Below are 18,056 nucleotides of genomic sequence, written 5' to 3' on the forward strand. Positions count from 1 at the left end.
CGCCACGCCTAGCTTCTCACTTTCCTCAAAATAAGGGTACGAAATAACCCAGGAATCGGTCTTTGTCCTTTTAGCAATGGTAAAGGCCACCCCTTCTGGATAGAAAACGACGTTCCTGTCAATTTCCAGTGCTTTAACATCAGATAATCTTCGGCAAGCTGTAAGACATAATAACATTGCTAGCTTGCCTGATAACTGCGAGCGAGAAAGGCTCTTGTTCGCCAGCAATCTCATGAAGTCTATAGACCTCTTTGACATCCCACAACACTGCATATTTTGGTTCTGGCGGTCTTTTCAACTTGATGCCCCTCAGCAAATGCAGGATAGCGGGGTGTTCACCTACCACGCCCCCTTCTACTTTGTCGTGACCCGCCGAGATTGCTGATCTGTACACCCCTATAGTCCTAAAGGGGTTACCTTCCTGGAATTTTCCAGCTAGGAAGTTAAGAACGTGTACTACAGGGGCAGAAACGGGATCCAAACAGTGCTCCGAGCACCACTGAGCCCAACCCTTCCATGCAGCGTTATAGCTCTTAATGGTGGAAAGCGCCCAGGAATCCCTGATGTAGTTTGCAGCGAGTTGCGAAATACCTGGCAATTCCCATCGTCTCCTGAAACCCTGCAGGCCATCAATTGCAGTGTGCCTGTTATTAGAGGGTGTGTTTGTGCGGTCGGCCTAAGTAGAAGGTCTGGCCGGTGGGGAACTGTCCTTGGAAAATCAGTAGAAATTTCCATCGCTACTGGAAACCAGAGCTGTGACTTCCATATGGGTAGCAGCATCACCATCATGATAAACGGCGGGAAGGCATAGTGGAGCGCTCCGCTCCATGGTTGCAGGAAGGCATCCGTGCCAGCTGCCCCCGGTATCCGCCAACTGAAGTACTTCTGTGTTTGGGTGTTTAGTCGGGACGCAAACAGATCTATGTCTAAGGGGCTCCATTAGTCCTGCAACCTCTTGAATACTTGCAGGTGTAGTTTCCAATCACTGGAATCTACAAGATGAGTTTTAGTCTGCCACTTCATTGAGAGTCCCCGGCAGATACTCCGCCGTGACTGAGATCTGGTTCTGGAGGCAATAATGCCAGAAATCTTTCGCTAACTCCGCCAGCATTTTGGATCTCGTCCCTCCTAGCTTGTTTATATAACGCACTGCTGAGATGTTGTCCATCTTGAGCAGCACGCAACACTTGAATCTGTCTTTTATAAAGGCGCGTACAGCGAAAGAACCTTCTAAAAGTTTCAGACAGTTTATGTGTAAACGCAGTTCCTGCTCTGAACATTTTCCTCCTGTCTCTATATGTTCGCACCAGGATCCCCAGCCAGACCTGCTTGCGTCTGACTCTATGATGAGGTCCGGGGAGTCTCTGAAAATCACTCGGCCATTCCAAGCTTCCATTTTCTGGAGCCAGCAGTGTAGTTCTGTAAGGGTGTCTTGATCTAGGGTCACTAGCTGATGATAACCTAGCCCTCCCTGCAGGTGTTTGATCTTGAGCCGTTGTAGAGCTCGATAGTGGAGCGGACCCAGAAATAGCGCTTGAATAGAAGCTGCTAGAAGACCTACTACTCTGGCGAGGCCCCGCAGCAAAATCATTCTCTCCGCCATCAATAGTCGGAGTTCCTTCTTTTTCGCTCTAACCTTGTGTTGTGGGACCTCGAGAGTTGCTTTGTTCGTATCCATCTTGAAACCTAGGAATTGTAGACATTGTACCAACTGGGACTTGCCCAAGTTCACCAAGAATCTGGGCAAGGACAAGAGCGTGAAGATCCACTGTATGTCTTTGGTGACAGTCAGTCTGTCTGGACCGAGCACGAGGATGCCATCCAGGTAAATGATAATGTGTATCCCTCTTTCTCTTATGGCAGCTGCCACGGGTCTCATTAGCTTGGTAAACACCCAAGGTGCCGACGCCAGGCCGAACGGAAGACATGTGAAACACCACGTCTCTCTGTTCTACCGAAAGCGCAGATACCTCCGAAACACCTGCGCTATCAGAATCGTAATGTAAGCGTCTTTGAGATCTAGGCGTGCTAACCAGTCCCCTGTACGGAGGAGGTCTCGTAGCAGATGGATACCCTCCATCTTGAAGTGATTGTATACGAGCCACTCGTTCAAGCTCTTCAAGTTTATGACCGGACGAATCTTGTCCCCCCTGTGCACTAGGAACATGTTGCTGAGGAAACCTGGTCCCTCTGGTCCATCCGTCTCTATTGCCTTCTTGTCTACTAATTTGAGCAGTTCGCTGTGTAACAGCACCGCCTCTTCGTATGACATCTGAATGGGGTAAGGTTCTCCACTCTGGACGGGATCTCCCACAAACTCTAGTCGAAGCCACGCTACTGCAAGCAGCACCCATGCATCGCACGATAAAACTTGCCATTCATTCAGAAATTAGAGTGTTCGTCCTCCTACTTTGCTGCTTGCAGTACTCACCCCGAGGCATTGGGCTGACGATAGGATCCTCTCCCGCTATGGCCTCTGGGAAACATGGATCTGGATGGGAAGAAGGTATCCTGTTGCTTCCCTTCCCAGTATTGGGTGTGCGGCCCCTTGGGTCTGCGATGATAGATGTATCTACCGGACCCACAACCCCTGTAGCGTCCGGTGCCTGAAAAAACTTGACCTGGAAAGATCTTTTTTATAGAGCTCTGGGCCTTCTTCAATGCTGAGTATGTTCTGACGAACTGCGACATTTCTTTTGACAATGCCTCGCCAAACAACAGAACTTTGCGCCTTCACCTGCTTTGTAAGACGCCAGGTTGCTTAACATTCTGTCAATTTTTAGTAGGACACCTCTTCTACTTTCAGACGAAAGCGCGCAATCGGCGTTGCCTAGGAGGCAAACGGCCCTTTGGGCCCAGTTGCCCAGAGCAAGGGCATTTACCGGGGTACCGGTATCTTTCACTTTTTCCTGCGAGGTCCATTATATTTGCTAATGGACCTGCGATGTCGAGAAGCTTGTCCTGGCATCCCCTCCTAGCGCAGTCGACACCCTTCCTGATGTCCCGTGCTGATTTTCTCTCAAAAGTAACCATCTTGGGGTCCAGATCAGGAGTTTCCACCAGCTTTCCTGGCAACTCTGGCCTCGGGCACTCTCATCGCATGCGCGACCGCACTTCTTTATCCAGAGGCTTCCTTATGTGCTGGGCCATGTACGCCGCTACTCTGGGCGACGGCACCCACTCTGAAGATTTTGGGTGCCTGATAGCCTCCGGGTCAAACATATCACTGGTGTTATCAACTTCCTGAGGTCGACGACTTCCTCGGTTTGTTGGAAGGTGTCGTCTTCTTCTCCTCCATCATCATCAGGCCTGTAGCCCTCGTCATGATCCCCTGAATTGTCCACCCCTGAGGAAGGGGGTCTGTCCTGGCTCTCTTTCTTCCTCTCCAGGAAGGCTCTTCTTAGCCTAGCAACAGGGTCGCATAGTTCTTGGGAAGCGGTACCCCCCCCCCTTTCCAAGTCGCCCAGGGAGTCAAAGAGTTCTTGCTCTTCCGAGCTGCTTTATGCCCCTTAGATTCAACCCCTTCCACGGGGTGTCTGGCCGACGGCCCCTCACCCGGGCTTTCTGCCCATCTTTTTCTGGCCAGCTGTGCTTGCTGTTCTACCATCATAGCCTCCAATATGTCCAGCCTTCGTGTAATAGGCTGCACACCTTGTGAGGCTGCTTGCGTAAGCGAGTCTCCTAGTACCATTTTGAAACTCTGAGACAAGGCAGTGTCTTGTTGAGAAGAGATCCTCGAGAAAAGCTCTGATTCCCTTTGTTTTCACATACTTTTTTAATGTCCTGGTAACGTGGAGGCTGCTATCTCTGTTCGTTGCACGAACGCACTAAAATGCGTGTGCGAATGTCAGAGGTCCCCAGGGGACGACGGGAAGAGTCTAAGCCTCCCACTGCCCTGGGTCCTGCGGGCCGCCGTGTTTACCGGCGCGGCTGCGCAGCGTAGAGGAGCGGGCCGGCTGCCTGAGGCGGGCACGTTCGCTCACGGCTCTGGCCCCGACTCCTCAGCAATACAATAACAATGAAAGCTTTACTCACCTCAATTACCGACTCAACTCTATGCTTTCTCAGACGTGATATAACGCTGCGCCACACTGTGTTAATTGTGTTAATTATCCAATATTCACGCTCGTTCGAGTCTATTCCTAGACTTTACAGACAATATGAATATAAAATAATGGAACAACAATCATGGAGTACGTATCTCTTTGCGGCAGAAAAAAAGAAAGAGGAAAGGACCTGGGACTTGGGGTTCTTATTGGTTAGCCTGCGCTCTGATAGGCGCAGGGAGAGAGGTCATGACTACCGGACCCCTGAGGGTCATGGGGACAGTAGTTTGAAGTTGGTCTATAAATATTAGAACTTTAATACCTCCCAGTTTGGATTTTTCTCAAGAGATGGGGACAAAATGCGCAAAGTTCTAGTTTGTAAAGTTATAAGTGGAAAAGCTGTATGGCAGTAATAAAAGAAAGTATAGCATAATGAAAGCCTCCCGTCTTGTCATAGAATTTAAACGGTTTAAACATGGTCACAAAGATGTTCCGCCTTTTTCAGTAACCTGTTGTAATGCACCAACGATGAAAGTGTGGGATTCTGGTCAATGGGAGCATATTGTTCCAGTCGGATCCTTCCCCTCCTTAAACCTATTCGTTTTATTTGCATTCCATGTCTTCAACTCTCTGTATTAATTACATAATACATTGAAATTTCAAATGTTACCCCTTGCATATGTTTACGCCAGATTGGAGATGCTTTGCCTCTGCAGAAATTATCACAGTAGTTCCCCGATTAATCATCTTGTTTCAATGTCTTTCCACAGATGATCTTGGTAGTGGGTGGGGATTGGCATTTTGTGAAACACAGGGACCGTTTCCCTCTAAGTTGGGACATCTGGTCGCCCTACTTCAGAAGTATAATCTTACATAAGAAAAATGCGGACATGTTAAAATGGTTAAGCAAAATTGCATGTGCTTGCATAAGTGCATATATCAAACGGGTAGAATATAATTTTTATCATTAATCTACTCCTCGAATATATTATTTGATTGTGTATGACACTTCAATTATTCAGGCATTGGCATTCTTCATTTGGAGAAACGTGGAATTCGTACAGCGGGCCACATTTTAAATCTAAGTGCGCAATGTGTTTAATCGAGCACAGAGTTAGAGGGAAAAAAATGCTGTACAGCGCATGGAGTGAGCTAACACTAAGGGGTGAGGAAATAAGGGTTGCGGTGTAAACAGTCATTTTGAGCGGTCAACAGTGAGCCTAGTGGGAATACAGGTGCTACATAGATTAGTTTCCGTAAATAGAGTTCTTACACGTAGAAATGTGTTAACTTTACATTCTGCTATTTCAAAATACTACCCTTATGCAGTGTTATTATTAAAAAGGTTCATACGATAATGTGAAAACTGATTGGGCAGGATAACACTGAGCTATATTTTTTAGTTTACTTCGGACTACACACGGGCCTCGTCATCTAAAAAAACAGGTTGGGATTGATTATGGACAACTGAGGAAGTCTCTGGGACAGAGGTCTCAACTAGAACTATGCACGAATGGCGCTTCCGGGAGCAGCCTTGGAGATGGTTGCCCATTCGAAGAGGTGCCTGCTTAAAACCTCACACTACTAGTGATATTTGAAATCCTTTGCTGCTCCGTGGCATGGGTTCCACCCCTAAAAGAAAGAGTGTGTGTGTGGAGGTGTGTTATTGTACAGTGTATAGTTTCTTCCATGGGTCTTCTGTGAGGAGCAGATTATATGCCCCAAATTGCTTTTTTTCCTACTTTACTGTGCACTTGTGCCACATTGGGCATACTGGCTGTGGTTGTTGGTCGGTATAAACTTCATTTCAAATAGCTCTCACATGCACATGCACACTATGGTGGATGGGCTGTGTGATGAATCTGTTGAGGTCATCACTCCTTTCCAGGGGGTAGCTTCTCCCCATGTGACCAGGAGATGGTAGCTGCTACCTAATCCTGAACCTGGGTGTGGCTATATGAGGGAGGACCACATGCGGGAGGCAACGCTCAGGGGGCTGACGCAACATTGTTAGAGGAAGTCAAATTTCCCCCATTCCCGTTTAGGGATGTGGCCTCCATTCCTCATACCCTGATGGCATATTGCAACACCCTCCCTCAACCATTTGCCAGGTCTACTTCAAGTAATCCCCAATATCACCTGAGGGAGTAGATTAACAAATGAGACGGGGGCGAGGCAGGGAGCAGTGATGAATACTCCCAATAATGTCCAACACCAGTTTCCTCAATATCATACAAGGAAAAACATGACAACTGAGACGAGAAAGGCAGACGAAGCAATGAAGATGATTAAAACCAGTAAACCAACACAGTGGCCTAATCTTTGAAAGTTAGTCAATAGTGCCGTGAAGTTTAAATCTGCAACAGCTGACACTAAGGAGAGAGCACTGCAGAGGCTGCGTTGTACCGCGGCCTGTGATGGAACTGGGCAAAAGGCTGAGGGAAAGCACACCGTAGGAAGCAGCGTGAAAGCGAATGCAGACGCCGTGAAGAGGAACCAACGTGCAGGAAGCCCGCCGCCTGAGGGTATGAGGCAGCCGGAACCATGCACAGAAGAGAAGGATGCAGCAAAGACACAGTGGCTAACGGGATGCACATTGAGCTAGCGGATTGAGAGGAATAGAAGCAGGGAAACACAAGCGACACTTGAAGCACCCGGTAAGCCCAGGGAAGATGTACGAGTTACCGGATTGACTGAAAGTGTGTGCCATTTCATGAAAAGAACGCGAGAGAGGAAAAGGGAAGCCTGTGAAGAGATTAACATATATGTGAGTCATGCCACGTACGGAAAGCTGAGTCCATAGTCCAAAATAAACTACAAAGTAAATGGTCTTGAGGAAGGGGCAGAGAGCCAGCGTATGAAAGAAGGAGCAAACATTGAAACAGACTTTGCTAAATAAGGGTCGATATGTCAACATTGGGAAAATATGTTGTGGATAAAAGAGAAAGAAACTGCTTGCAAAGAAATACACCATAAAATTCCTGGCAAGAGATTATACCAGGCAGAAGGAACAAGTTACTTACCTGTAACTGTTGTTCTCCAACATGGGTCTGGCATGGATTCACATGCTCATGAATATTCCCCGTCGTCAGGCTGGGAATCCTCGGTAAAGAAAAAATCAGTATCAGTTTCATTTCTGATTTGTCTTTCTTAGTAGTAAGCAATCACTGATCTCTGGGTCATACTGCCCCCAGCCAATGACTGCCCTCTCCCTAAGCCCCTCCCCCGGAAGCCATCCTCAGATTTGGTAGCACGTAAAGTGGCAGTATGACCAAGTGAAGAGCCGCAGAGGGGAAGGAGGGAGGGTTTGCGTGTGAATCCATGCCAGACCCATGCTGGAGAACAACAGTTACAGGTAAGTAACTTGTTCCTTCTCCAGCATGGGGTTTGGCATGGATTCACATGCTCATGAATATAAGAATACATAGCAGTATACACATGCACAACCACGGGAGGTGGCAACAGGCTCAACATTAAGCAATACAACAACTCAACATTAAGCAACTCTTACCTCCTCACCAGGCTCACCTTAAGCGAACAGGTTGCGCAGCACTGCTTGGCCGACCCTGGACTCCTCCCTGGAGTCCCGATCGACGCAGTAGAATCTTGTGAAGGTGTGCGTCGACCTCCACGTAGAAGCCCTGCAGATGTCCAGCAGGGGCACACCAAACAGGAACGCCGTGGTAGCAGCGATCGCTCTGGCCGAATGGGCTCTCGGACGGCCGGGCAGCGGTCGGTTTGTCAACCGGTGACAGTGCATGTTGCAGCCGGAGAGCCATCTGGAAATGGAAGCCTTCGAGAGAGCCTTCCCTTGATTCACAGGTCCAAAGTTCACAAACAGATGTGATGTCTTCCGAAAACTCTTTGTGCGGTCCACGTAGAACTTCAGCGCTCTAGCTACATCCAGCGACTGCAGAGTCCTCTCGGCCTGCGACAAAGGCGACGGGAAGAAAACTGGCAACACCAAGGGATCGTTGAGTTGGAAGTCCGACCGCACCTTGGGCATAAAGGAGGGGTGCGTCCTCAGCACCACCCTCGTGTCGTGAAAAGTAAAGTACAGGGGCATGCAAGATAGGGCCTGGATCTCTCCCACTCGTCGTGCGGAGGTGATGGCCACGAGAAATGCTGTCTTCCACGACAGGAACTTCAATGGCGCCGAATGCATAGGCTCGAATGGGGCCCCCATGAGCCTGGTCAGCACCACGTTGAGCTCCCATGCCGGGGCAGGGGCCTTCACTGGCGGGAACGATCGGAAAAGTCTCTTCATAAATTCCTTCACCAGAGGATGAGACCACAGGGACGCCCGTCCTGTAGTTCTGGTGTATCGGGAGATGGCAGCCAGATGTATCTTGATGGAGGCGTGAGCCAGTCCAGCTTTGGCCAGCGACAATAGGTACGGCAATACTTGAGGGGCCGTAATCCGCAGAGGGTTAATCTTCCGTGCACGGCACCAGACAGAAAACCTCTTCCACTTATGTCCATAGCATTTGAGAGTTGAGGACGCCCTGGCTTTTGCAAGAACCTCTCTGCAGTCAGCCGGGATTTCGTATCCTCCAAACTCTAGTGCTGCAGGAGCCAAGCCTGCAAGTTCAGCGACTCCTGGTCGTGATGGAGAATGGCGCCTCCTTCTCTGGAGAGAAGATCCATGTCAGTCGTCAGCTTGATAGGTGGGGACGCTGACAAGTCCAGAAGGTCCGGGAACCAGATCTGTCTCAGCCACGCCGGTGCGACGAGGATCATCCTGCACCTGGACCTCTTGAGCTGGTTGATGAGACGGAGCAGCAACGGCAACGGAGGGAACGCGTACAGGAACAGGCCGTCCCAAGGGAACGAGAAAGAATCGGCCATGTTCCTCGGCTGTGCGAACCTGCTGGCGAACCTCTGGCACTTGGAGTTCGTCGCCTTGCGAACAGGTCGATCTGGGGTTTGCCCCATCGTTGAAAGAGCCGATCCACCTGGTCCTGGCGTAGTTCCCACTTGTGGCACAAGCGCAGCTCCCTGCTGAGTGAGTCGGCGATGGTGTTTTTTATTCCTCGCCACGGGAGGAATGCAAGGACACTTCTTTTGAAATTCTAGCGAGTGTCCGCGGGCCAGGGTGTCCAGCGCCGAACGGTCGGTGGAGATGGACTCCCACACGCTGACGAACTTCGTCAGCCGGCCTCCCACCTGGGTGCTTCGGTGGGGCCCTGACGCTACGGCCGGTTCAGTCCTGCTTGGAAGAGGCCTTGCCGCTTCGGCCTCCTTGACGACAGCGGCGAGACCCTCCTTGCTGGCCGCGACCTCTGTAGGCCTCCTGGGACGAGGAACGGGCTGCCTGGCGGTACGTAGAAGAGCCACCACTGGATCCCTTGGAGGCTCCCCGACTGCCTCTGGAGCTCCGAAAGGGCCGCTGTCGCTGAAGGACTCCTAGGGCTCGGGCCGTCTCTGTGTCGGTCTTGATGGCCTGGAGGGACTCATCCACCGTCTTCCCAAACAGGTTGTTGCTGTCGAACGGCATATCCAACACTCTGGTCTGGATGTCCTGGCGAAAGTCCGTAGGCCTGAGCCATCCTCGTCTTCGAAGGCAAACCCTGATGCCCAGCTGGCGAAATCCGGTATCGGCAATGTCCGTTGCCACCATTATGGCGTGATCCGACGCCACCTCACCTTCCTGCAGAATCTGTAGGGCCTCCGCCCTCTTGTCATCCGGTAGGAAGTCTAGCAGTGGAGCTATCTTGAACCAGAGCTCCCTGTCGTAACGGGCCACAATCGCCAAGGCATTGGCCGCCTTAATCCTTGTCGCCGCCGACGAGATGACTCGTCGTCCCATGGAGTCCAACTTCTTGCCCTCGCTGTCCGGTGGGGAAGTGGAAGTTGAAGCCGCCGCACCCGCCGCTTTCTTCTTGGCCGCTGCTGAAACGACCGAATCCGGCATAGGCTGGGCCCTGAGGCACAAGGGGGCGGCGTGGGGGACCCAGTACTTCTTCTCATACCTGTCCCTTTTGGCGGGTGTCGTGGAAGTGTTCTTCAGAATAGCCAGCCCTTCATCCCAGATGTCGTCGAGCAACGGTACCGCGAGGACCGTCTTTCTCTTGGCCTGCCGTCGTTGGTAAAGAAACCCTTCCTTTTTCTGTTCCTCAGGGCAGAGCTGGAAGAGCTTGGATGCCCTGGCTATCATGGCATGGAAAGAGCCAATTTCGTCGGGCGGAGAGGCCCGGGGGGTGGGGGGGGTGATGAAGGAATGTCTGTTGTATTATCGCCCCCGTCGTCATCCGTCCCCGTCGCTGTATCCGTTGCCGTATCATCCCGAGGGTCCGGCGAGGGGGATGAGGGGTCCACAGGCCTTGTGGGCACGTAGGGCGGTGCGGGGTGGACTCTCCTCCGCTTGTTCGGAGGGCTTCCCGACGGTCCAGGCTCTGGATCCTCCGTCGTGGTCCGTGGTAACCTCGTCCTTATCAGTACATAAGGATTGGATTGCCAACAAAATGGCCGCCGAGCTATCCTGGGGCTCGAGCAATGGCTGCGATGGGCAGGATGGCTGCTCCACAGGGCCTTCGTCGTCGCCATCGTCGCTATCTTCGATCACATCAGCAGGATCATTCCCCTGGGATCGAACCTTCTCGAACCTCTTGTTGAGGCCTTTCACGGTTTCCACCGGATCCTCCTCGGAGGCTGAATCCGAGTCCGTAATGGCCACCGCCCCCCCCCCCTCTTTTTACACCAGGGTCTTCACGGGGGTCTTAACGATGGGTTGGAAAGAGGATTTCCTCAGCGGTGGCAGGTGAACTCTGGGCCCCGAGGCCGCCTCCACTGGCGTAGCCTCTGCCGGCTTCGCCAGGGCCGCTGCGACAAGCTCGATAGAGGCCTTTGCCGGGTGGATCAAGGCCCTCACCACCTTAGGTGCGTCCTGGGCCTTTCCAGAAGCTTACCGGGTTCTCAGACTTCCTCTTCCCTGAACCAGAGCGCTGACTCACAGTTGATCGTGCCGGGGAAGTCGCGCCCTGCTTGGCAGCCGAAGAGCCCGACCTTTCGGCGCTTTCGGTGCCCGCGGACTTGCGGTGCTTGGCCGTCTGTTGGGCCCCCGTCGCCGGGGCGCCCTCACAGGACGTAGAAGACCGCTCAGACCTTTTCTTGGTCTTCTCACCTGCTGTGCCCTTCTCCAGCCAGGCAGCGAGGCGGGAACAACGATCTTGCTTGGTCCGTTCCGACAGGTTCTTGCAAACGCACAGTCCTTTTCCACGTGCGTCTTGTCCTCATGGAGGCAGTAGAGACATCTCGAATGCTCGTCTTCCTTGAAAACATTTTGCAATCCGCATCCCGGGCAGCTCCTGAACAGCTTGGATCCGGGAGTCGAGCTTCCCTTGTCCTGGGCCAATTCCGTTGAGGTAGGCCTCAGATCTTCTGGAACCTCCAAGAAACGTAACTCAACGAAAATGTGACCCTTGAGGGGCGTAGAAGAATTCCTAAATGGGTCCCTGTTATCGGAAGTGGAAACGGTCGGAGCTTGAGGCTCGATTAAACCGAAAAAATTAGAAAATCTCCTGAAAAAGCGCGAAAACGCAGTAAAAGCTCGAGAGCTAAAGCACGAGGACTCCCTACACTTGAACATGCAGTAAAAATCTGAGGATGGCTGCCGGGGGAGGGGCTTAGAAAGGGGGCAGTCATTGTCTGGGGGCAGTATGACCCAGAGATAAGTGATTGGTTACTACTAAGAAAGACAGATCAGAAACGAAACTGATACTGATTTTTTCTTTACCGAGGATTCCCAGCCTGACGACGGGGAATATTCATGAGCATGTGAATCCATGCCAGACCCCATGCTGGAGAACCAAGTGTGCGTAAGCAAGTGAAATAGACGGCATCTAAGACCTGGCAGGAGAGTATACCAGGTTAAGCCAAGTGTTTGTAAAGAAACTGCAAGGCAAGTGTTTGAAACCCTGAATAGAAGTCCTGGCAGTAGAGTATACCAGGCAAAGTCAAGTGTGTGTAATAAACCACAGCAAGAAAAGAATCTCAAGGAAGATCCATGATCGTGAGATTATGAATGGTTGTAAAGGTGGAAAAGAGCATGGCAAGAGTATATACCAAATGATCTGAGAGTCTGAAGCCAGCACTCAAATTGTAACAGTGAAAAGAGAATGCCACAGAAGACACATGCCATAAGGATTTTGAACTATCTTGAATGTAAAGAGAAACCTGGGAAAAGGATCCATTTCCCTGAGCACTGTGAACCCACCAAGAGGAGAGCTATCCTCTTGGGTTTACAATTGGATTCTTCTTTGTTGGAAACTTTTGTTTTGTTAAAAGGAATATGGGGAAGGGAGCCATTCCCTTGAGCTGCGAATATTGTCCACGTGTGACTTTTTGGTTGGATTTACCCTTCTGTATTAATCTGAACATGTGTGCACTTTGAGAACCAGAGACAATATCCGTCCCAATTTAGAGTAAGTTTTAGAGTGTGAGTGCCACAATAGGATTTTGGACACAGCACATATATTTTGCTTTCGATATCTTGGCAAAGGACAGACCCATTAGTTTTGGTTGAGGCAGGGGAAATACCTCCTAAATTAGGGATAGTGAGGAATTTTTCCAACCCTTTGATAATTTAATAAAAGTGTATGACAACAATATAAGCTCTGTGTGTGCGTGTCTCATTCCTGGCTCCTCAAAGCTGGTTATGGATATTTCTGTGTATTGGGTGGCATACATTTTATGTCTTTTGGTGCCATGGCCCCATAGCACATATCTGATAATACTGATGATGTTTTGGCCTTAAAAATTAAACATTGAGATTTCTGCGGTATGCACTACTTCAGCCTATGGCCAACCTGTGTGCCAAAAATATTGATGCAGACAATTGTGAGATACTGTTGGCTACATTTTTCAGACTCTACACAAAGCCTTAGACACATTTCTTTTTTTTTTAGTTAACATTTTAGGCATGAAAACACGGATGGAACGCTGCCAAGTTTGTCAGAAGCATGTGGATTCGGCCGAATCAGCTGCATGACACATTTGGTGAACCTTTATGGACGTGAACATATGTTACGGAGGAAAGCATCTTCATATGTAAAGTGCAATGTAACCTTAACTATTCTGCCACGGCAGTATAGATTTCACTTTTCTGAAAAGATTTTCTCCAACCATAATTGCAGCCTTTGTCCTATATCACTAATGCTACAGGCTTCAGTATGAGATATCTTTGAACATCAACAACCTCCCCTGTGATCAGCAATTATCTGGAACTTTAGACCGCTTATCTATCTCTCTAATTATGTAAATAAAGAACAAGATTTTCTTGCAAGGTAAGCCAAGCAGTGACAAACTAAGAGTTCCCTAAGCAAAACATGTTGCGCACCAAGTAGAACATAGATAACTCTAAACTTAAAACATGAGAAGATATTTTTTTAAACATCAGAAATAAAAATGACAGTAACCACAGAAAACACAGATAGGGCCGCTACTTGACCCTAAAGCCAGTAAGTACCCTTCCGTCTTCACCCAACCAAGGTGTTGGTGCAACTGCTACTGTGGCAAGACTGCATCTCTGTTTTGGAAGATAGTGAGAACACCACAGAAGGGGTAGTGAGTTTGTCAAGTTGTCTGGCACAATGCACGGTAGAACGCCTCTTGTTAAAAGCAGGGGAATGTACTAGCTGATAAATAAAATGATAGAAAAGGGCTTCATTTATGGGTGTAATTTTACAGTAGTATTCTTTATCATTTATTTGATTTGAAACCAAACATACACTAGCTTAGACCAACAGAACAAGTAACACATTTAAAAAGCATAACCAGTGCTTTTCTCCTGCAGATCGATCTTGCAATGTATGGATCATTTATAAAAATGTTTTGTCCATTCAGGGGTTTCTTCTCTGCTTCTCTAACTATTGCTCCGTCTGATCAAATGGAGGTGGTCCATTTGTGCCTGTGTGTCCAAGGGACATTTGCAATTTATACATGAACACAAGGCAGGAAAAGAGGTATGAGGGAATATGTCAAAAGGCTGGAGAGGATGACAACTCGGTTGCTTCCTTCTTGGTGGTGGACCGACGATATGGGCAAACATTCCCTGAGGCTACACTCTCTCTTTTTGGATAAACAAGTGTAAGAATAAGCAAGTGTGAAAAACGGAAAAACCCTTCGAGGAGCCGTAGGTCCAGATAAGAAGAATTTATTAAGGGGCTGTGTATGAGCCAAAGATGTCTAGGTAGTTTCTAGAACATGTAGGATGAACCTTCTGGAAAGACTGAAAACCCAGGGGTCAAAAATTGGAAGGTCAACAATGAGAACTGGTCTAGCATAAAGAAAATAACAGACAAATAAGATTAAAACTGGGAAAGTAAGTAAAAAAGTGATAAGATGGAATGAGACAGAAAAAGGTTTGGGCAGAATGGTAGAAAACACAGCAAAACATGTCCAATGTCTTCATATCTTATCTCATCATGCATGACATTCTTCAATTGGCTCCTTGCCTAGAACCAACATCTTCAGAGTACTCTGCCTAATTTCTCACTTGTTGGGAAATTGCAAACCAATATATAAAAACATCTTACTTTAATAAATAAAAAGCACATTGATGACATCTTTAGGCCTTTGGGTCCTGACCGGAGCAATTTGCAGCTGCCCACCATGAAGGCAAATGTTTGTCCAAGTGCACTCCACACTTTGCCCTTATGTTACAACGAGGTGCATTGCAGAAGCCCCGGAACTACAACAACAGTGTGACCTTGGAGCCCACACTGAAGACCATGCCTCTTGCCGGAACATTAACTTGCACACAAACTGACCGCTCTTGACTCCTGGAAGTGTGCGCTAATGCTAATTTGCTTTCTTAACTCATGCGACCCTCTGTGACCGCTTCTTAGTGGCATAAGCATATTACGCATGTCGCCATATCATGACATTATTAAGAACATTCTGCCAAGTTGCTTCATTATGGCTGCACAATTATTAGATTTCTCTTTCTAACACTATTTAGCATACAGATATGTGGGGTATTTGATCTTCGACTAAAGGGAAGTACAGTCCCAATGTTAGCATTCTGCCCCTTTCCTTAGACTGGATGCCATACTTTCATGGAAGATTGGTTACACTGTTTAAAGTTGATAATCAAGCAGAAGGCCAGGCGAAGTGCGAAACTTGTTCACAGTTTAGGTTTCATATGATTTCATGTGTGCTCAGTGCGATCCGTACATGTGAACATACAAATACCGCCTCAAGTCAATCGACAGATATAATTTTAATGTATAGGGAGACCCTTACTAACAATATTGTGCTAGATATTTCCAAACAACCAAGTAAATAAAACAAATCAAGTCAAAGTAAGTATTTTACCTCCAAGTTCTTTCACATTCAAGATGGCATTTTGGAATGGAACGGCTTTAATGCTAAAACCTAGAATTACAAATAAAGAAGTACACTGTTAGAAATAAACGTAATGGAATTAAATACTTTTGTAATTCAAAACATCCGTCGGTATTACCTTCAAATATAAAGTGATGTTAAATATATTTTGATGAGTCTAAGAAATCAGACATTCCTTTAAAAAAAAATCAGTAACATCTATGCAACTTCACCAATGAATCTTCGTCTGTTGATCCAGCATGTCCTATCATGGAGTTCATTTTAATTGCATTTTGTTTTCAATTTTGAAGCACACGCACAGGCAGATATTAGTTACTTAGATATAAAGACTGAAAAATCAGTTTTAATGACAGGGTTGTAAGAGCATATAACTGGGTAGCGAGTGGCAGGTGTCAGCGTTCTGATGGGCACTGTACCTGCACAGATGGATGGGAGGAGAGGCAGCAGCGGGAAATCCAGGTAAACAGAAACATTCAATTGTAATGGGCTTAAATTCTCAGAGGGTAGCAGTACGGTCACGCTGCATTCAAGGCATAGATTAAATAGTGGTCAACCACCCAAGGCCTTTTTGAACCCAAATGTGGCCACCTTTTATGTTCCTGGTAAATGGTGCTGTGTGGCTGACTGGTGAATAGGAATTCTAGGTCAAGATCGGAGGCTCACATTATGCTTCTCTTTCTTTTATTAAACATATGAAAAGAAGCTCAGCAGCAAGTATTTTATGCACCTGACTGCGAGCAAAGAGTATGCATAATAAAAGGTGCACTAAAATATTAATAAAATATCAACAAAACAAAAGCTTTAGTCCATAACTGTCACTGAAGGAACAAAAAACTCAATTTCCCAGGAGACTTGACCAGGGTTCATAATAGGTCACCAACATGTGACACCAGTTCACCAATAGGCATACAGCTGCCCTTCCAAATAGTGCTGAACATGATTTAACTTCCTCTTTCTTTGCAGCTCACAGCAAGCGATAAGTACATTACATGTTCGAAATTGTCTTACTGTGATCATTGGCTAATATATTTAATATAATATAATTTAATATATATGATATTAGAATTGAAGTCTATTTTTTGTTAATGATACATGTGGGCTTGATGTATTCTAGCATCTGTTTTAGGAGATTTGCAACGTTTTGCTAGCGAATTGCGTCATTATATAAATCTTTACTTTTGCCTTAAGTACGCGGATCGCCTGTCGCATGCCTTTTCTCCCTCTGTGGTACACCGTCTCCGACACCAGCTGCTTCCTACTGGCGTCAGAGAACGTTGGGGGAAGACTCTGAGCCCTCACGCTTCTTTGCGCAGCTCATTTGTTTATTTATTATCATCCACCATCGCAGACCTTAATGCTCGCCTCCTCGGCCCGGCTCGGGAGGCTACGCAGAGCTTTCCGTAGCTGTGGTGACACACGCGGCCACTAGTGGGAGCTCCAGAGATCCCGGTCCTTTTCTCTACTGCTGGCACTCGCGGCACGTATTTCCATTCAGTTTCCTAATGGATTTGCAAGCTTCAGAAGTTATTGCCACAGGATTTCGAGTTCTTTTGGGCATATTTTTGCATATTTTGCATAATAATAAAAAAATGGGGGGAAAGAAGAAAGAAAAGTCAGAGGGGAAAGGAGAACAGTGTTTGCACACATACCCTCTTCAGTTGATTACAGTGGGCTTGAGAGAAGGTGGTCCGTTTGCCCACTGAGAAAATAAAAAGTGTCACAGAAAGGTGCATTTGAACTTTTACGTTAATCATTATGCCAGCTCAGTACTCCCCTCAGGCAGACCAAGAGTGGTCCGTGTATGAGGAGTATAGCTACAACATTGATGAAGTAGCTATGGCACACAGCTTCAAGAAGGTACTGGGATCTTCTGTGGAGACCAGCATCAAGAGGGCCGTTACAAAAATGCTATTGCCCATTCAGCAGCGCCTGGACAGCAAGGCATGAATTACGTTTTCAAAAATTGATTAGCAGAATTTACTAATTAAAATATTTTTGATTAGCAAATAAACCTATTTGATTACCAATTTTGTACTCCTATTTTAAATGTCACCAGAAGTTAGTTTTACCCCAAGACAAACAACTAGCAAGAATACAGCATTTCTATGTACCTCTGAAGTAATACATTCGTGCAATGAGTGTAAAATGTAAAGGTTAACTGCATGAATGGACTACATAATTAGATCTGATAAGAAAAGCTCTGAAAACATTTTTCAGTTCAAGGCTCTGTGCAGCTGGGTCATGCAGCAGTCAGTGGTGCATAGTGCAGTGTCCATCTCACAAGACATCAATAAAAATGCAATTGTGCGTGCGTCCTTTTTATTTTATTATCAAGTTTCATTTAACTAGTGTTTGGCATAAAACAGTCACAAGCAATTGCCCAAGATGAAGACAGCAGCTACAATGAGTTTATGACAAATTGGGGACGTTAGTTATCTTATTCAGCAGAACCAAATGGCTAGATGCCAGTCTCTTGGTCTGCCCAGGTCATTGAGGCCCTGATGCAGCACCTACCAGTTACTAGGGCCATATAGTTTCATCTGCCAGACAAATAGGCCCAGCAAGTTAACATGTAATCATCCATTTGTGGTCTGGCTTATTGCAAGACAGCAAAAACTGAGATGATTTAAAAGATCAAAATAAATGCTGTCCCAGATAGAAAAG

General features: G+C 47.5%; 1 protein-coding gene across 2 annotated transcripts in view; it reads right to left on the reverse strand.

The window, feature by feature from the left end:
• The window catches only part of ARL15 (ARF like GTPase 15), a 1,924,177-nt gene that overhangs the window by 1,269,997 nt on the left and 636,124 nt on the right, over nucleotides 1-18,056 (reverse strand). For both annotated transcript variants that reach the window (XM_069627265.1, XM_069627266.1), the window contains one exon: nucleotides 15,363-15,422. In XM_069627265.1, the coding sequence (XP_069483366.1) occupies nucleotides 15,363-15,422 (60 nt within the window). The remainder of the gene's footprint in view (nucleotides 1-15,362; nucleotides 15,423-18,056) is intronic.

Source organism: Ambystoma mexicanum, chromosome 6p (assembly GCF_040938575.1).
Source record: "Ambystoma mexicanum isolate Mex_15411 chromosome 6p, UKY_AmexF1_1, whole genome shotgun sequence".
NCBI classification, from domain to species: Eukaryota; Metazoa; Chordata; class Amphibia; order Caudata; family Ambystomatidae; genus Ambystoma; species Ambystoma mexicanum.